Source organism: Hypomesus nipponensis, chromosome 10 (genome assembly GCF_054491055.1).
Source record: "Hypomesus nipponensis isolate SF chromosome 10, ASM5449105v1, whole genome shotgun sequence".
NCBI lineage: Eukaryota > Metazoa > Chordata > Actinopteri > Osmeriformes > Osmeridae > Hypomesus > Hypomesus nipponensis.
This window is the reverse complement of record NC_140370.1, coordinates 4592107-4612413: the sequence shown is the minus strand read 5'-3', so window position 1 is coordinate 4612413 and position 20307 is coordinate 4592107. Positions and strand designations below refer to the sequence as shown.

Sequence of the window (20307 nt, the reverse complement as noted above, 5' to 3'; positions counted from 1 at the left end):
ATGTGTTGAATGTTTTATTCCAAAATACAGAATTTCTGTTGAAATGCTAGGTTTCATCATTATGCCAAACAAAGAATGTTTAATTTAGATATATTATACAAAGTGCTTTATTATTGAATGCCCATGTGCATTTTTTGCATTATGTATGATTTTCTTTTATGATTTCATGGAAATCTTCCAGTGCATATAATAAAAAAAATGGTAGATCCAATCACTGCAGTTGTTTTATGTTGTAGTTCTTGCGGGGTGACATGTAAGTGAAGTGTTAACATGTTTTTTTACTTTGAAATAATGGTCCAGATCACTAGTAGTTCCTGCGGAATGACAAGGTAAGGCTTGAGTAATTAGTGAGGAGTTAACATGTTTTTCACAAATAATATATATAAAAAGTCATTTAATTTTATATTTGACACACTGTACAGGCATACATTTCTGTGAGGCACTAGTGATATTCTAACAAACATTGTAATCTGGAAGATGTGATTTTGCGCTTATTGCTACATAAATGCAGCCCATGTCTTCATTAAAGATGCAAATTGTTTTTGACAAGAGAACATCAGTGAATTCATATCCTAAAGAGAAGTTCTCCTCAGATGGCTATTGTAACATAAAGGTAGGTCTTTGGAGTCTGAGACATTGAACTGACACTTAAGAGCTCATAATTGTGAACTAATCCAATCATGAGCGTGTCAGCATCACTTTCTAATTACAACAATTTTTTAACAAATGATCCATATTTGTATTATTCTATGTTTAAGATTTAAATAAACAGAGAACATACGTTCATCCTTTGGTAAGAGTACTAGTCACAATCTCAACCAGTAGCTAATTGTATTTGGGGGGATAAAATATTAATAAACTGGTTTCCACAAAGAACCCATTTGAGGCACAAGCTTCTGAAATGTTATGACCATGATAAGAGTAAAAAAAATAAAAATAATTGTTAACTTTTTAGACCTGTTACTTTTGTGATTAGTATTTAATTGGTTATTCTTTCTCAATTGGTCATAGTTCACAAGTAGTTCTCAATGAAGATATATTTATTTAGTAATGATCAAAGACCTACTACTAAGGAACTACCTTTGTACTAAATTTGCTATTACTTACTGCAAAGTTAATCTTGGTTCCATATAAGTTAATAGTATTAGTTTAGTGTTAATGTAGTACTACCTATAACTTCCTACAGAGCTAATCGTTAACAAAGACCATTATTCTAAAGTGTTACCAATAATTGTGATCAGATGTAGCAGTGAACACTATACTGGATCAGTATGTAGTGATGGCTCTTGGCCCGCCACAGACAAACACGTCTCTCTATGCAGGGAAACAGTACATCATGCAGTATGAGGAAGTAGTGCTTCACCCACTCCATTAAAGCATCCAGCATGCACTGCTGTTGTTGGTGCATGTCGCACAATGCGCTGCTGTTAACTGCTCTAGAAGTGTAGCCACGTCATGACAGGTTACAGTGTTTTACAACAGCATCAACAATGGAATCTGAATTCTGAAAGATAAGCTCTAGTGTCTCCTACTTCAGCCAGCTCTTTGACACTGCAAATTTTTTCAATCAAGCATTAAAAACTGAAATTAGTTGGGAATGATTTGCTTCTTCAAAACTTATTACTGTTGCCTGCCAACAAACACGAACTAAGATGTTCATAGTGCAACAAAAAATGTACTTAAAAAAAGAACAAGGAACCATAATTGAAATGACAGATAATTCTATGAGCACTGGTTTGATTATTTTGAAGGCTAAGGAATTAATTCACAGCATTATCATAGGGATAGCATTTGGAAAAATATTTCTAAATGAAAAAGGATAGGACAGGTTTCACATAAGCAGAGTTTGAACTACTCTATCCTGTGAGCCAAATTAAACCTCTTGTTGAATAATCAAACTACTTTCAGACATGTGAAAGAAGGAATAGATCACCCTCCATCCAAAACATCTGGTATGTTAGAAGAAAACAAGTCTTTCTCACATTTTTGTCTTGCAAATACAGCTTGTGCACTGTAGTGAGACATATTACCTTTGCTTGATCTGATACTTTCTCATCTATCTGTTATCCAATGTCAAAGATACTAGTCAGTAGAACAGGCTTGTAAGGAGATCATACAGTATTCCTCTAACAGGTGTACAATGCTGTTTGACCAAAACATATTGGAAATAAATCCAATAACACAAGCCTTGCCAGGAAAGGCAGTGGAATCACTGAATAACTATAAGTGAATAATGCCAATGAAACTATTTGATTGGATCAAATTTGAGGTTAGGACTGGCTTGGAACGTTTCTGATTCCACCTGCAAGCCAACGGGGCTGACATGATGAGCAAGCTAATGAGCAAACAAGGTGCTCAGTGAAGATCTCATTGAGGATTTAAGGAAAAGGCAGAAGAGAGGTGGCTGGATTGGATTACAGCTTAGTCATGGAACTGTGTCCGAACGTTTAAGCTTTCCATGTTTATTTCACCTAGATAACCACGTCTTCTCTTGTGGCTCCTTAACGCCAGGTTAATGTTCAGCAGTGGTCACATTAGACCTCCAACCGCATGGGAGCTTGACATACAACATGTAAACATGATGAGACACTACCTAATGTGCTCACGAAGGGGAGAATATTCACACAGGTTCAAAAGAAACTCCTTTCAAGATTTGGAGTTGATGACAGATTATAGGGATGAGTAATATGCTGGAGAGATAGACAAACAAGGTGGCTTGTAAGAAGAACAATAGTTTTCTCATAGAAACTTTAGCTTCTCTAAACAGGATTGTTTTGTCTACTGTGGTGCATAGTGCAGTGTGTTCCTTATTATGATGAGGCATTTTAAATGCATTACAAACACACCCCTGTCTGATCACTGATTGCTAAATAATTATTCTCATACATATGTATCACATTTACCAGAGTGGCTTCTGTGAATATCAAAGATAGGCAACGGATACTAGACACAAACACTGCCACACTCCTTGTGTTGTTTTGGTCTGATGGTTGAGGATTTCAGTGGTCACCCACAACCCTTAGACCAAAAGAACCGAGGAGACACTGGTACCCATTATACTAATTAAAATACACACAGATCTATTTTCTTTGTTTTGGACTTTCTCATTCCCAATTGGTCATTCTAGTAGTCTGTAGTATTTTCATGTCATAGAGTGTAACACCCAGTATGTGACGGGTTACGGATATAGTTTTATTCCATCCTTTTACAGGATTCCCTTGAGGGCAAATACAAATAAAATACGTCTTCAGTAACACTGGAGTAACACTGGCTAAATGTTATGCAAAGAAACAAATTTCAGGTGAGCGGCAATTCTCACAGGAAAGCTTCAAAGCCCTGTTTGCATCTGCGTGTACAATAACTGTGAAAATAAAAATGTTCCACCCAGTGGTGGCCTTCTGTGGACCCTGGGAGAATATAATGGGCTTAAATTCAACCACATGGTTTATTTTGGTCCTTGTTATTTGATTTCTAAATGTGTTAGGAAGTCACCCGAACTACATATTGAGTCATTTGGAAACTCACAGAACATATTCAGTCTGTGTGCAAAAGCATAACAAAAACTCAAGTGCACAACTATGAGGAGAAAAGGACCTGCAGTAGAAGTGAAACCATGGATACTCACGGTAGAGAAGTTCACTGGGAAGCATTCCTCTCCACGGAATGTGCACTGCAGAAGCATGTCACCAATATCATGACCTGTGCGGTTGTAGAAGTCAGTCATATTGAACAGTTTGGGCTTGTAGTTGGCTGGGAAGTTGGCCTTATCCTTGAGGGCAGCCAGAACCTCTGGCTCAGCCAAATGAGGGTTGGCAATTTTGTAATCGGAGTTAAGCAGGGCCAAAAGCTCCCCCACGTGATATAAATCGTTCCTGGTGATCTTGGAGAATCGGAACTCGTTGAGGTTGCAGAAGGTGACGGCGGGGAAGGTAAGGTTGGGGGCCGCCACCTCGTCCAGCTTGGTGACGTGGGGATACTCAAAGTAGTAGGACACCCGGTCCATGCAGACCAGCATCAGTAAGCCCAGCGAGCCCAGGAAGGACAGCGTCCAGAGGAACCTTCTGAACGTCATGTGGCCGTAGGCGAAGATGTGGCTCATGCCGTGCAAGGTGGACATGTTGGCGAAGGCTTGCAGGTTGGAAGGCCTGATGCTCTCGATGCTTTCCTCCGAGTCCCCCTTCATGGCTGCGACGACACTCACACAGTGAGCCACCCGATGAGAACTTCAGCTTTGGAGACTTTGCTTAGCAACAGGACGGCAGAAGCCAAACACCGGCGTCAGAGCAGGTGCCGTCAATAACGACAGCTATGTTCAAATGCTTGTCAGTCCCTCTTTTTGGTTCTCTTTCATCACAATTCCCCTTCCACGGGATGTGCGTGCCGTTCCCGTGGTCCCGGGTCTCCCCTTCCTCTTGCGGGCTCTTCTTATCTCTGTTGCTCGCTGGCTCACTCGCGCTCAGCTGTCTATTGTAGCAGAGCTAAACACAATGACAGCTCCAAAAACACCCACTTCTACCAAAAGGCAGTGCCTCCTGAATCCTCAGCAGTGTCAAAGGGACAATGAACAGAACAAATGGATGGATGGAGGGGTGGTATTGGGGATGGTGGGGGTGGGGGGGGGGGTTAGAAGGGGGGGGGGGGTGGAGAACGGACGTGAAGAAAAGGGAGAGGAAGAGACGGGAAATGGAATGAAAAGGGACTGGCGTTTGGAGAGAGAGGGGCTTAAGCCTCAGCAGTCAATGGGAGCCTTCCTCCTCCAATCGGGGAGAGAGAACGCCTCTACATTGCTGTGAAAATGGGATGCATGGATTTGTGAATGGGGGGTGGTTAGGAGAGGGGGGGGGGTTAGGAGAGGGTGGGGGGAAAAGAAAGAGATGGCTCACAGATCCCCTCGCTGTCCCCTTCCTGTCCCTGTGTCTCTCTTCTTGTCTCGGCCACAAGCGAGAGAGGGGTCTGGGGGTCAGACCTCCAGCCGACCCGCCTCTGTACTGACAGCCAGTGTTCGCAGTCTCCACAGTCTCCTCCTCGCTCGTGCTGATCCACAATTAAAAAGGGAAGCCCACCTCTTGGTGATTCGCGACCACCCCTGCCGCCAGCCTGCCTACTGAGGCTGCTTCAAGAAGACCACAAGCTCTTTGTCATCCCCCCTCCCGATCTCAGCGCCAGATTTATATTCTGCTGGCTGGAGCCTTTCGCTCTCTTTTGCAAGCTTGCTCGCTCTTCCACTACCACCGCCACACTCTCTCTTTCTCTCTCGCCACACTCTCTCTTTCCCTCTCTCGCTCGCTCTTCTCATCCCTCCCTCGCTCGCTCGCTCTCTCCCCCGCTTGCTCACTCCCTCTTTAGTAGTCAGGATTCATCCCACTGCCGGGAGGCGGTTCTCCCTGCGTGTCCCTGTGCTCGCAGGGGGAGCCTCTCACTCTGGACTGGAACTTGACTTGTGTTCTGGTCCTGTTAATGCATTTCAACAGTCAAGAGTGTGTCGTCTGCCGTCAAAGCGTTAACGATCACCCAGTGCAAAGCCACAGGTTGTAACGATGCAGAACTGTGAGCGCGTGCTTCATCTTTAGTGCAAGGATGCGGTCCTTGCACCCGGACGTTGACTTTACCCTTTTCACTCTGAGCACTGAGACACATATGAACCATCCACCGTTTTTTTTTTCTTTTCTAGAAGCCTATTGATTTAGGATGTGAACCCGACACTGCTCTGAAGAGCTTCTGCTTGAAAGGGGTGTGCTCTTTGCGAGAGGATGGAGAAAGATGTTGCCATTTCGTTTCTTTCAGATTTGGGTGGGGGTGGGGGGGTATTGCTGAGTTAACAAATCAGGGCTCACCCCCCTCTCCCAGTCAAGGAAGACTGGCCTGCAGCCCTACGTGTAGGAGTATTGACCAATAGGACTGAGGCTTGACCAATAGGACTGAGGCTTGACCAATAATGGGCTTGGGCCATTATTTGGGGTCAAAGGTTCACCACATATATAACCCAAACCCTTTAATTTCTCTTAAGAACAAACAAGATTCACTCATTGGCTACCTCTTGAAGCCACATTATCATGACAATAGGTGCATTACTAAGGATATGACCGCAACCCAGAAGAATTTCATCAATACATTGTCCTAGTAACCAGGCACACACGACATAGCAACCGTTAGCCACAATCATACTGTAACATGAAACTGAGATGATACCATAAATACCGCCTCATCCATCAACTTCTGAGAGAAATAAATGTCAAACGGATATTGCCACCAAAGAAATGCAATTTGAAAAACGTTCTATGAGGGAGACACAACATGGTGCCTGAGGTGCTACATTTGGCACACTGGCACTCCATACACCTCTGCTCACACTTGTGTTTCTCTGCCATCCAACATCTTGGGCAGAGAAGGCGTTTGCAGTGGTTTGAGCAATGGAAAGTTTCCAGTTAAAACCCATATTCCCCAACACATAACAAAGCCACTCCTAACCACCAAGCCAGCTCCTGCTTCCAATCAACACCTCTCCTATGAATGGCAATGTATGGAAAGCATGTTGGCGCGCTACCTAGGCATGCATCACTTACGTGGGTGCTGTACAGTATTGTATGTGGGAGGTGGAAGAGATGCACCCCCTCTTTTGAGGCTACAAGCTGTCAGAAACCAAGACACCCGATTATTCTATTTGTTCAAAAACCGTGAATGGAATCCAATCCACCTCTGCTGCAAAATAAAGACGTTGACACACTCAATCCTCAGTTTTATGTGTTTGGTTATGAAACTTGTGACGTAGCATATGAATAATTGGCCTCTAAAATATATAATTCTATCTATTCCAACTGCATTAAGGTACACAAATGTCAGACTGCCAAATTATCATTGCTTGTATTAGCAAATCGATCCCCAATATATATATTCTCTTTCTATTCTGTTTCCCGATTAAAAGAAACAACTATTGGCTTTGTGCTTTAGTGATTCAGTACGCTACTGAACTATTAGACCACCTGGCCACACTTCACACAGAACTGAACTTATAAAGAGTAGGGGGTGGAAGTTAAGTCTGGCATCACACATCTGTACAACAGGACAAGTCTAATGTCAACCAGTCCAGTGAGGCAGCATCCAAGCATAACTTAACCACTGCAATGTTCATTGAAAGTGAGAGAGAAGCAAGAATATTACACTGCCTGTTTCTACCAAGGGTCGCTGCAGGGCCGAGTAGATTCAATTAAATAATAATGAATCAGACACTGAACAGATGGGGTGCAGGTTCATTGGTTAGGTAACCTAAATTAAACTGGCCTTGTTTGGCCTTATCAGAACGTGTGACATTCAATACACCCGTAAGTATTTCAGTGTCTCTGACAGAGTTGAACACAAATTTAAAAATGCCTGCATTTGGGCTAAGTTCCTGAACAAGTAATTTCCCAGAGTGGACAACACGGACTCCAGGACATCATAACCTGCAATTAAATGCCAATCTTAAACATCATTCTGCATTTCCATCAGTGCATTACTTTGGTGGATTTCATTTTCTGTATCCATATCCTGCCAAGGTCTTTCCATATGGCATCATTAAGCAGTAATCGATCCACTCACAAATCCCCACACGTTCAGTGCTGCTAACATATTAATCTAAACCCAAAAGAAAACTCTCCTTCAGTCAGAAGCTGGGAACGGCTAGGAACTTCTTTAACAGCTTCGAGGCTCCCTTTTGTCCCCTCGTTCTCTTAATCTTACAGAAAATACAACTTTAGACCGTAATTGATGAAAAACAGCCAGCTGGTAAAGTGTTCATCTCAGTCCTTGAGGTGGCAGGCCTTATTCTCATTCAGCCTGTTTTGTGCCATGTGTTTATTTTACTGTTTTCTGCCTACTTAGGATATGATGGATAATCTACTGTAATACAGCTACGTTGGCATTGAAAATAAGATTTAGACATTGAAACATCTATAAGGAAACAACCGTATCCATTAACACACCTGCGTACTGTGGGCACTAAACTGTTTACAGAGATGTCTTGGGCTTGAGAGAAGATATTAGATCCCACTTGAAAACAATTTAGCCTCAGGGTTTTTAACTACAGACATCGAGATACAACATGATACCCGGGTTGAGACGGCCACCCATGCGACATCACCCACGATGCAGTGACAAGATTGCAGATTTAGATTACAGTGGTCAGATCGAGCCTTGCGTGGAGGACATTGTACTCGACCCTTGATAGCCGTGGCTATCCCATCACACAGACCACATGCTGTAGATGCTGTACCATCAGCACCTTGACACTCTCAGAATACAACAGACACAATGAGTAAAAGAACAATCTGTTAACCTGATCCCTCGAGTAGCAAACCAGTAGCACACGTGATCATTTGAAACCCATGAACATAAAAGGAACGATGAGTCTCCTGTAACAAATCAGATCAGCATGGATACCAAGCAGACATCTATAAATCCATAGCAACAGTAGTTAGGGAAGGCAATGAATGGTGTTATCTTTGCTTGATAGGAAAGACTCTTTCACTCAATGTTGCCTGTGGTGTAGCTTAACTATTTTTTTTTCAGCTATTTCTTGTTTTGCGTCAGTGATTAGGGATGAAGGAGATGTGCACCACCCAACATTTGAATCGATAATGGGGGAAAGCTATTATATTAATCTGGTTTATTAGCTCCTGTATTGAAACTTGCCAAGCTATCAACAAAATGGTTGACAGAAGACACTGAATGCCTTGACCGAAGATTTGTGTAATGCATAGTGACTGTAAAATGATTATAGATCTTAATCATTGGCAATTTGTTGGGTAGCAAGTTGTGCAACGCTGGGTAGTGTCACAATCTGATGACCGTCATAATCAGCAGGTGATTCATGGGTAAGCAGCATCATATCAACCCAGCTGTTTACTGTACGCTCTTTTCTGATGTGGATATGACACCATGGGACAGGTAATCGTATACGACTTCCCCCTTCAGGAACCAGCGGCTGCTCATCTAGGAAACGGCTACATGTGTGGTTATGGCAGCCATGGGTGACCTTGCATAGAAGCGTGTTCTCCATAAGGGCAGCGTTAATCTGGTGCTCTCCTGCTGATAGAATGCAGCAGGCTTGCCCAGGAAAAAGCCAGAAGCAATTAGTGGGAGCGCAGGGTCTAGGACCCTGGATGAGAATACCAATCTACTGTGAGGGGGCTTGAGGACGACTGAGTTTGGGGACAGGTGCTTCTAATTAGACAGCACGAGCACTCTATGGATCAAAATATACCTAATTCTGGCTCTCCACAGCATGTGGAAGATGATGAAGGCCCTTGTTTTGCTGGCAGTGCCCATTAATTGACTTTATGACAGTTATAGTTTGGTCACCGTATGTTGATATAACACCTGGCAGATTGTTCATTACTGGTTTTATCCATGGAATCTATGGTATCTACGCTTGTATCAATACTCGAAAGACAGCAAAAGTTCATTACATTTAGCAGACGCTCTTATTCAGAGCGACTTACAGTAAATACATTCTCCCCGAGGCAAGTAGGGTGAAGTGCCTTGCCCAAGGACACAACGTCATTTAGCACAGCCGGGAATCGAACCGGCAACCTTCTGATTACCAGCCCGATTCCCTAACCGCTCAGCCACCTGACTCCCATGAAGAACTGTGCACTATACATAAATAATATTGCAGTGCTTCTTTCTCCAAGCTAATAGTGATGGTTAACTCTTTTTTTTTACAAACAATAGTAATTTAACACATGATACATTATTTATGTGTAAAATATTTTTAAAAGCTTACCTTCAAGGGATGTTCATAGATGACATAATAAATCTGGTTTACTTCCTGCAATGGAACATTGGGATTTATCGACAAGTAGAAAGGCCTATTGGGACATGCTATACTAGATCAAACACAAAATCCAAATAAATTAATCAAATAATTTAAACCAGTCTGCATTTTATAGTTGACTAGTACAGAATTTAACAAAGCTATGTGTAATTAATTTTAAAAGTTACTTGGACTGCAATAGAAGTACTTCGACGTATTATGGTTCATGCACTAAATCCTAGTGTAAGTGCGACCCCAAGTGGACTACCTACATTTCGCGTGCATAGTACCATTTTGGTGAACACAATTAAAGTAGTTTGGTGCCCCATGCATAGAGGATCTAATCATCCAAATGTAGAATTTTCTCAGGAAGTATCATGTAGCACAATAGTATCCCACTGCTTTAGTTTGATTAAAACCAAAACACATTCAGACGCACCCCTGTGTATCAATGCATGATTAGTTTGATTGGCAATTACCTTGTTGTTGAGCCCCACCTGGGCGTAAACTAATTAATGAGCCGTTAAAAACTGGTGGACATACATTGTGTGTTGGGATGCCCGGCCATAGTGTTACAAAATAGGGTGTTTGAGTAGTAGCCAACAACTCAATGTTTATTCTACTAAATATTAATAACTTAACACAAACGTTCAATGATGAGTAATGATGTTACCAAAAAGAAAGGAAAAGTATCAGGCGAGAAAAAGACGACGAAAAGAAAGGCCAAAAGAAGAGAAACTTACGCGGTGTACATCTACAAAGTATTGAAACAGGTGGGCTCCCAACGACAAACATTTTCCAATAATGTTCTTTGTGTGTTTTCATGAGAACGTGTTTGCTTCCTAGGTTCATCCTGATACGGGCATCTCTAGTAGAGCGATGAGCATCATGAACTCGTTCGTCAACGACGTTTTCGAGCGAATTGCCACAGAAGCATCCCGTCTGACCCAGTACAACAAACGGTCCACCATCACCAGCCGTGAAGTTCAGACCGCTGTCCGACTGCTGCTACCTGGAGAGCTTGCAAAGCATGCTGTGTCTGAAGGAACCAAAGCTGTCACTAAGTACACTAGCTCAAAATAAATATCTAAGTCTACAAATGCCCTACCTTCAATGGCACAAAGTTTAGCAAACCGAAGTAGCACTACTGATTTAAATTCAGTTGTTTCAGTTATTTGATTATTTGGGGTAAATAAATGCACAAAACTGCAAATTGTATTCACGTATATATTTTTACTTCAGGCTTGAACCAAGCGTTTTTGTCACGAACAAAAACGTGTATCAACAGTAATGATACATTTTCACCACTAGGTGGGACAATTTAATCGATTCCGCCACTGAAGTCTCCAACCGCCAACTCATCAAACGACTAAAACCATATTAAACCGCATTCATTTAACACCCAAACAACGCAACATTCAACAGTCACCAATCCTACTTAGGTTCTTACTGTCACTTCAACTAAAACACTTGCAATGCAGCTAAAGCTTGTGCTACAAGACATAAACATGCTGATCTAAAATTCTGATTGATCTAGTCAATCAAAATCAAATTGCTCCAATCAACTGACCTACATTAAAACCTAGATTTGCATAAGAAAATGCCTTAGTTGTGTGGAAAGGGTTATTAGATCAAGGTCAAACTGTCCATGTATGCATTTTCAAATGGCCAATATTTACACCAGAAGAATAGGTGAAGAGAATGAACAATATAGAGCCTTGTTATCCAATGTTTTCATTTCATGGAAAACTGTCTAATTGTCTGTTCATTGAATAGTTCTTGATTACATGAGAATAGCACTAATGAAGTCAATAAATGCAATCAGTGTGTGAAAGACAAAATTATAGAGGTCTTTCCAATTAGGATAATGTTGATATCACCCAGAACGTATATCTATTACCCTTATCAACAACCCAAAAGTCAAGCATTCAGTCTTAATGTGCTTGAATGTGACTTCACCTATGATCGCAGTCGATCCATTTCAGGCGAGTCTAGATACATTGCTAATGACACAACATCTCCAGACGTATCACCACGTGAGCGATCCCATCATTAATGGCACTGTTTTTGTTCCTGATTATCATGACCATTTGCCACCGGTGGTATCGTACTCTCTCCATACATCCTTGCGGTATCCTCTGTGTGGTTGTAGTCATTGCTGTCTCCTTCAGGGAGAGTGTTATAAACACATTATGGATAGATGCATTAGTGACTGATGCAGTGTCTGGGCTCGCCTTGTTTTGGTGCAAGAGTGCATCATTAGAAAATGTTCCACTTGGTGGGGAAGCGCGTATTAACTGCACTCGCAATGAAATGAGGTTGTGATAGATGGTTGAAGTTATGAGGGACTATTAGATTGAAATATGAACCTCTCAATTGTCATAATGAAGCAGAGGGCTATTTGCGTGGCGATCAGTGCGTCGGGAGACGATTGGAATCCTCAACGACGGGGACAATGTGTTATAGGTGGAAGGGTTAGGGCTTCAGGAGCGCAGAAGAAGTGATAATCACGCCATCACAGAATAGCACTGAGCTACCATTCAATTCAAGGCTCTATAAATCCATTCCGGTTTGCACCCTTAGATTTGGAGCTAAGGGGCGAGGCTGAGAAGGAGTGCTGTATGGGGTGTCATGGTGTAAACCCTTTGTGAGGACAGTGGCTGGCCGTATATATGAAAACCTTGGCCATTGTAGGTCATCAGAGTTACCGGAGGACCATTAGAACCCTCAAGCATGAGCTTTCAGAGATAGTACAGCCAGTCAGATTATACTATACGGGGTGACACGTAGTGAATCTTATTGAGGAGGTTCAAGTGAATGGGTAGGGTGATTGAAATGACCTCCCCCAACTCCCCTTCACTAGCAAAACAGATTCCTATAACTCCTAATCTATCATCCTGATTTTAATTGTGACTCTAAACACCAACCCTGAGTAAAGATACAGTCTTCCTCTAGTCACTATTGCAAATTCTTCATTCAATTATATTTGCATTACTACTACTGTTCAAATTATGCAAGTTTGTCCTGGAACTCTTATCTCCAGGGAAGTTTTCCTTTGTACTGTACATTCATACATACAGGACTCCAAATAAATGTTCAAAGCAATATGCTTTTCATATTCAGCAACCTAACGGCGGTGTTAAATACATTCTATTATGTTCTGATGATATTAGATGACTGCTTAGTGTGGAAGGAGGGCCATAGTTTAATCGCTTCCATTGTATCACTGTGTGCCATAGTACTCAAAACAGCATTAAGAGGGGGGTAATCAGAGGGAACTAATTGACTAATTGCAGAAACAAAGTACCACAGACTCATTAGCTGTTTTCAATGTCCAGAAACTACTGTAGCAGAGGAGGTGGACCACAATGCAGCAAACTCACAGGGAAAGGAAACTGGAGATTGAACATTTCCACAGGGGCTATGAGAGCAGGGGGTGCTACAGCACCACTGGATATATTTTATTTTTTTGAAAATAGTCCTCGCTTCATGGAGACCCCCCAAAAAATGAATGCCCACCATTTGAGAAATGAATTTATCGAAGTCACTGTCTTTTTCCCCATTAGTAAGTGTTTAGTTCAGCGTTTTAAATAATTGCGTTACCAGGAATGATATTTAAAATACATTTGGGAGTCAATGAGGCGGGAAAGTGCCTACATGTTTTCCTGATGACACCCGGGCCATTTGGAAGACATCAAAGTAGAGAGGAGGTAGCCCAGATGCATATTATAAACTCATTATGGATATCATTTAAAAGGATGTACTCCAGCAGCAAAACAATATTCCCAGTCTCTCTCTAGTAATGTGTGTTTGCAAAGTTGAAACTCTTACACGCCTTCAGTTTAATGTGCCATCTATTACCAACACTGTAACAGGAAATAAATGCGTCTGATTTTCCTACCAGCAGCACAGTCATTGAAGTACAGATGAGGACACACTGAGAGTCTGTGTTTTCAAGAAAAAAACTGAAAATGGAAAAAAGACTAAATATCATCAGGATGTCTTCCTGGGTTCAATTCAGAGTCTCCTCTGACTCTAAGAGCATCAAACATAAACGCATAGATGAGATAGATAAGATGAATATGAGTACGGAACATGTGACAGATAAGGAGACAAGCAAAGAATCGCAATCACTGACAACATCATATTAAACCCGAGTCTGTCCTAGGCTTTGGGTTCCCAAAGCCAGAAAAGCTCAGTGTAGAACAAGTGATTCCGTACTGCAAATCCTTTGCTATCCCTACAAACATCATCAGGGGAAACGTGTGGCAAGGGATGAGAGCAGAGTGTACTGATGGGCACAAATGATGTCCAGTCTGGGAAAATGGAGGCCCATCCTTCAAAAGATATGTGTGTGTCAGATGCCCAGCAAGTAGGTTTAAGAGGCTTAATTGTGTGCCTTCCCTCCACCATCATATCACTACCCGTGGGGTAGAGGAGAAACAGTGGTGGCCACTCGTTCAGCCTAATGTCCTTAATGTACCTAGGAACCATGTGGGTGCAGGAAAGCCATGTCCATTAAGGCCCAAGCAAAACAGACCCATTTTACAAACCATACAACCTCACTGAGCTGCAGAGATTTCATGTTTTCATTTTGCTCTGCCCAGGATGGATTTTAAAAGTGCAACCAAGACATGTATGAAAGTATGCAGATTTGTGTATATTTTCTTTGAAATTATATAAAAGTCATTGCAATGAATGAATTACTTGTGATACTTGTCCATGTCTAACACAACTGCTAGGTAGCTAGTGGGAGAGAAACTCTACTGAGAGAGCACTTGACCTTCAAATCCCACTTGACCATCAAATCCCACTTGACATATTTCTTACCATATAACATGCACTAGGTCAAATCATAAAGCAGCTGTTGCATGCAAAAGGGAAACTGGACAAAGAAAATGCCAAAACGCAAAAAAACTGTTTTAGAAATTGAATTGTTTAAATAACCATTTTAATGTGTCCCTCAAGCAACTGAATGGTACGTAAAGATTCAGTAGGATACTGAATCACTTGATTATCGTGTTGCACTGTGACTCAATCTGGAGTCTGTGCTTATTTAATGAATTGTCTTAAACATGAGTAGATTTTGGTCAGGTCTGTCGTAACGTGACACTGGGCTAGAAGTCAACAGAGGAGGGTTAAAGAGGCCACGTGAGAGGTGTAAAAATAACCACTCTAACGCTCTGCAGGGAGGTTGAATATCAAAACATGCCTGTGAGCCTTAAAGTGGACATTAGACAAGACTCAGATACACTGACGGACAGCGAGCCAAAGCCCTGATACAGCCTCCTACACCCTGCCTCCCCCATTCAGTCCTTCTCTCAGACCGAACAAGCCGGGAGTCGAGAATGTCTCGCGGCAGTTTTGTCTTCAGCCCCACGGCCCTGCGCTCCCTCCAGCTAGACGAGGACATGCTGGAGAGGCACCGGTACAAGAAGCAGTTGGCCACACATAAGCTGAACGGATACCTGCTGAAGAAGGAGGCCCGCGAGCGGGTCCCCCCCACCCTGGTTAGTGCCACAGCTCCGGCTGTGTGCCACGACCTGGTCATCCAGAATGCTCTGTATACAGGGGACCAGGAAGCTGTGCAGCGCATATTCCCCAAAGGAGCCAGGACTAACCTCATCATCGAACCACAAGGAGGGGACATGCGCTGGGTGGCCCGGGGGGGAGGTAAGACCATTTGAGATCAGATGTGAAGCGTGTGGCTCAGGGACTGGTTGGGTTGTGTGTTGTAAACGTACATACATTCAAGCACAAATAGAGTAAGTGTTGTTGAATAACCTTTTCCAATAGACTTTTCTCTTTTACTGAACTCGGTCCATGATACTAAAATAGTTTAGTGTGTAATAGTCCTGAGACAGAATGCAACCATGAGGGTATCAACTCATAATTTATAGGCTTAATTATAGGTCCAGTCCACCACACGTCAACAACAAACATGCCAGCCAGTGGGAGGTTGTATTAGTCATGTGCTTCATTTTTCTCTAGATGGCTGTCCAATCAAATGTCATTACGGCATACAAACAGTAACAGCTGTGTGTTGCTGTCTGAGACAAGGATAAATCCAAATCTATAACTTGAGTTTGTGTGCGTTTCGGCTTTTTAAAATATATTGTATTCTCATATATTTAAATTGATATAAATATAAATATATATATATATATATAAGGTAACCTTTGGATCGAACGTGATTTCATTGTCCAGTGATACCAAACAGGTGGGGGTAGAGTAATGTCTGAGAGAGTGTTACATGTGCTGTGAGTGGTCATGTCTGAGAGAGTGTTACATGTGCTGTGAGTGGTCATGTCTGAGAGAGTGTTACATGTGCTGTGAGTAGTCATGTCTGAGAGAGTGTTACATGTGCTGTGAGTGGTCATGTCTGAGAGTGTGTTACATGTGCTGTGAGTGGTCATGTCTGAGAGAGTGTTACATGTGCTGTGAGTAGTCATGTCTGAGAGAGTGTTACATGTGCTGTGAGTGGTCATGTCTGAGAGTGTGTTACATGTGCTGTGAGTGGTAATTTGCTCCTGCGCCACCGGCAGAGGTTTCTGGGCCATCGAAAATATCATATAACACCGTGCCTCCCTGAAATAGCCCCCTCAGGACAAACAGGCTTCAGAAGAGCACAGCGTTTAAACCCACAAGATACCACCACCATTACTGCAACTGCAACATCAAAACAAAAACAACCAACGGTTGGCAGGGGTTGGAAGTCATTGCTCCACTTGACAGAGGGGTCTGCTTTGCATATGCATGGATTTCTTACGGCACCAAGCGAAGAACTACCGCAACGATGTCATAGCTACAGCACAGGCCACGGGCCCTGTTTTGCAGTTCTGGAACTGTCTCCTCGTGGGAGATGAACTCAACCTCATCAGCATCATGGATGACCCTGAGTTTAGCTACCTTATCGATGCTATCTATGACACCAGCAACATCGATGAGTGGAAGAACTTCAGATTCAACTACAGAGGGCTGAGTAGGTCCTAGACTGCTTGGAGTTCTGCTATGTGTGGTGGGCCAGTTCTAGTGTGGGTCATTTTGAATCTGAAAGAGAAGGATATGGACATCATTTGCAAGGTTTAAACCTGATGTATGATCATACATGATCGGCGGGTGTTCATCTCAATCATGGCAGATGTTTATTGACAAGCATGCCAAGCATTTTTATTTACTAGCAAGCCATGTACACAGTAGCCAGGACAGCCCGCATGACAGCCCCCCTCCTGGGCAAGAGGTGAGTGACCAGACGTGCCTGTGACCCCTCCCCCTCCGCAGGGCTGTGGTCGCTGACCTACGAGCAGGAGCTGACCACCCCCCTCCACATCACGGCCGGGCGGGGCTTCACCGAATGCCTGCGGCACCTGCTGCTGAGGGGTGCCAGCGTGGACCTGTCCCCCGGGGGAAGCACCGCCCTCCACGAGGCCTGTCAGAGCTGCCAGCCCGAGTGCGTCAAGCTGCTGCTGTCCCACGGAGCCAACGCCAACTCGCTGAGCGAGGACGGGCTCCTGCCATTGCACATGTGCACCAGCCCCGAGTCCATTGAGTGAGTGCTCGTTCACCTTTTGATGCGCATTGTTTTCAAATGACTTGTGGTCGTGTACATCATGATGCTTGGTCTTTTGGGAATAACTCCTGCCGTTTGAGTACTAGGACTTTTGTACTGGGCAATTCCCTGTTGAATTCATTCAACTGGATTATCCAGGTGTGCCAAATACCTCCTCCAGTTTGGTGCTGCTATCAATGGGCGTAGCCTCGATGAGGATGACACGCCCTTACACGTGGCGGCCAGGAACGGCCTGCTGGGACACACGGAGCTGTACCTGCGCTACGGCGCGGCGCTGGAGAAGAAGAACGACGAGGGCAAGACGCCGCTGAACTCGGCCTGCTCTCACCCCCAGGAGCTGCAGGACCTGGAGCGTTACCTCCAGGTGTGCCGCCTGCTGCTGGACGCCGGGGCCGACGTCCACGCCGCGGACCAGGACAAGCAGTCTCCACTCCACATGGCCTGTAAGAACGTCAACCCAGAGGTGGTGGACCTGCTGCTGGCCCGCGGCGCCTGCGTCAACGAAATGGACTACGGAGGGCAAGCTCCCATGCACAACGTCCTCAAGGTGGTGTGCTACAAGATCTCCCACAAGCCAGAGAGGGTGGTGCGCTCCCTGCTCAATTACGGATCCATACGGGTGTGGCCGGGAGCCTTGCCCAAGGTGAGAGCCTCCAGGCTTGTGGGATACGTTGTACACAGTTCAAACCTGCACCATTGTCCTCAAATATTTCACACTGACTTTGAATGTGGTTCATGTGCCCTCTATGAAGTATTTAAGGGTTTGCGGTATCTAAGGGTTTACCAGTGATTAATCAACCTGGCAACAAACAGCCAATGATGCAACCATAGCACACTGTACAGAAGAGAATGTGCTGAAGAAATTAAACTCTGATTCAATATGCCGCTTGTTTTCACGTACTGCAATGCATTCTCAGTGGGAAATAAACTCTTAGACTATTCACTGAACCCACGTGCTCTTGACAAAATGCCTGACTCCTAATTAGGCAAGTGTTAATAGGAGATTAATTAGCACTAATTGCATAATTTCCAGTTAAACCCCTGGAGGTAAGACCGAGCTGTTCATTTCATTTGTAACTTAATTCAAGTGTTTAATTACTTTGTGTACTATGGCCTTGCAGCCTTCTAACTTCAACATGATGTGAACTGACAGATTGTAAATCGACTGTATCTTTCAGGTTTTAAAGTACTGTTGTGGCTCCCCTCGTACCATAGAGGCACTCATAAACGCATACACCCGCATCAAAGTGACAGACGACTGGGTGGAGGCGGTTCCCCCTGAGGTTTTTAAGGTGAGTTTTTAGGTAACTGTTGAACCATAAAATAGTGTAGAGAGATTTTTGATTTAATTGAAACTGTGGTCCTCTTGATGACTCAACGACTAGCAGTCGTAACAGATGTAAATATGGTTACTAACATGGGGTCTTGACGGTTCCTTTAACCCTGTACATTTTTGCACTACAATCACAATCAATAATTTGTGTCACTGCTGTTGTCCTGTTTTCCCCTAGGAGCACCAGGAGTTCTATGAGTCTTTGTTTTCCTTGTCAGAGAGCCCTCGCTCCCTTCAGCACCTGGCACGCTGGAAGCTGAGGAACTTCCTTGATGGTCGTTTGCTTGAGGTGGTCCCTAAACTAAACCTTCCCACCTTTCTCAACAACTACCTGCTCTTGGAGTCCAGGGACTATGTCCACTGAGAAAGACACTCCATGATAAACTACATCAGAGATTAGCTCACTACTTGTTTTGTATGGAACTGGTTATTTTCACTTCTGTCTATCTGGATGCTAATTGTTCAATTGATTAGAGAGATCGGAGCTATTTTTAAGTTAACAGCGTTCAATTTCATGCAAGTTCATTTTCAACAAAGAAATGTATAACCAATTTGTACCACAGGGGGGTGCTGTGGTCTTAAATTAAGTTAACTGGTACAAATTACCAGATAACTGCATTTTCCCAGATGATTGAACTTTGGGATGCTTGTCATTTAGTATTTGTTAAGAAGAAAAACGCACGTTTAATGCCATCGTAACTTTTATGTGCAGGTGGTTCGGTTCAATAGTAATAGGCCAAACAGCCTAAACTAAAAACTAGAGTGACAATTTTGTAGTTTCCACAATGGTAAGAGACTCGGAAAGACGGAAATATTATGCAAAACGTTTAAGACTAAACGTCTTAAAGATCTATTTGTATCATTATAAATTGATTTACATGTTCAAAACATGTGTTTTCATTTTCCAATAGGCTTTGGATGAAAAGACAACAATATTCCTGGAAATTCCTTCCATTTGCCACAAATTTTGCCCAGCCTCCATTCCTATTGTTTTGATTGAATGTGCTGTTTTGGGGCTCTTTAGTTTGAGTAGTACTACCCCTATCAATACAATTGTAAATAATTGCATTTATATGGAATATTGATTGTCAATGCGTTAAATAATTCCATTAAAGATCAAACCAGAATGTAGGCCTACAGCTTATAGTCGCAAAACAACATGCTCATCACCACAAATAGCACATAATATGACAAGGCTATGCAATTATATGGAATGTTTTGTTAGGCTATTCTTTATGGTCACAGTTCATTTTTGCTTTAAACTTTAAAAGGCTTTGCTAGATTTGTGTTAGGCCATATGTACGGCATGTGTGACTGTATAGTCAGCATAAGGCTTTGAATACCAACTACCTTCGGAGAAGAATGGTGAACCTCCGACAAAAGGTTGTGACACGGAGACAATACGCTGACTTGGGTAATGAACCTGTCACAGTTTGTTAGACGTTACTTTAAGCTTCTACGGCAACAACAAACCTTATCAGATTAATGTATTAGAACAAACTTCTGAAATAAAAAGTCATTAAAAACGTGACTAATATTCAAACTCTGTAAAAATTCAGTGCCTGTAATTGATTATAATGTAGCCTAATAACAAAAAAATAATAGTTATAGCCT

General features: G+C 42.9%; 3 protein-coding genes across 4 annotated transcripts in view; 2 read left to right on the top strand and 1 right to left on the bottom strand.

Moving 5' to 3' along the window:
• asic1c (acid-sensing (proton-gated) ion channel 1c) overlaps nucleotides 1-4186 on the bottom strand; it is a 58344-nt gene extending 54158 nt beyond the window's left edge. The window contains exon 1 of the mRNA XM_084707205.1: nucleotides 3626-4186. Coding sequence (XP_084563331.1) covers nucleotides 3626-4183 — 558 coding nt within the window. The 5' untranslated portion in view covers nucleotides 4184-4186. The remainder of the gene's footprint in view (nucleotides 1-3625) is intronic.
• A 6143-nt stretch (nucleotides 4187-10329) lies between these two features.
• Nucleotides 10330-11003, top strand: h2bk1 (H2B.K variant histone 1). The gene is made up of 2 exons (XM_084707903.1): nucleotides 10330-10563; nucleotides 10637-11003. Exons 1-2 carry the CDS (start codon nucleotides 10444-10446, stop codon nucleotides 10871-10873), a joined length of 357 nt encoding a protein of 118 aa, XP_084564029.1. The 5' UTR covers nucleotides 10330-10443; the 3' UTR covers nucleotides 10874-11003.
• A 4002-nt stretch (nucleotides 11004-15005) lies between these two features.
• asb10 (ankyrin repeat and SOCS box containing 10) lies at nucleotides 15006-20236 on the top strand. 2 transcript variants are annotated; one of them, XM_084707424.1, is made up of 6 exons: nucleotides 15447-15463; nucleotides 16388-16772; nucleotides 17072-17339; nucleotides 17499-18003; nucleotides 18539-18652; nucleotides 18872-20236. In XM_084707424.1, the coding sequence occupies exons 2-6, from the start codon at nucleotides 16547-16549 to the stop codon at nucleotides 19055-19057; spliced, it is 1299 nt and encodes a 432-aa protein (XP_084563550.1). In that variant the 5' UTR covers nucleotides 15447-15463; nucleotides 16388-16546; the 3' UTR covers nucleotides 19058-20236. The 2 variants fall into 2 exon arrangements, with proteins under 2 accessions (XP_084563549.1, XP_084563550.1); XM_084707423.1 differs by lacking the exon at nucleotides 16388-16772 and having other exon boundaries at nucleotides 15006-15463.
• The last annotated feature ends 71 nt before the right edge of the window (nucleotides 20237-20307 follow it).

What these genes read in the sequence shown, in the direction of transcription:
- h2bk1 (XM_084707903.1), top strand. Translation starts at nt 10,444, where the DNA reads ATGATGAGTAATGATGTTACCAAAAAGAAAGGAAAAGTATCAGGCGAG. An exon ending in TCTACAAAGTATTGAAACAG is followed by an intron (nt 10,564 to 10,636) that starts GTGGGCTCCCAA and finishes TTTGCTTCCTAG; the next exon opens with GTTCATCCTGATACGGGCAT.
- asb10 (XM_084707423.1), top strand. Translation starts at nt 15,139, where the DNA reads ATGTCTCGCGGCAGTTTTGTCTTCAGCCCCACGGCCCTGCGCTCCCTC. An exon ending in CTGGGTGGCCCGGGGGGGAG is followed by an intron (nt 15,464 to 17,071) that starts GTAAGACCATTT and finishes CCCCCTCCGCAG; the next exon opens with GGCTGTGGTCGCTGACCTAC. An exon ending in GGCCGGGAGCCTTGCCCAAG is followed by an intron (nt 18,004 to 18,538) that starts GTGAGAGCCTCC and finishes TGTATCTTTCAG; the next exon opens with GTTTTAAAGTACTGTTGTGG.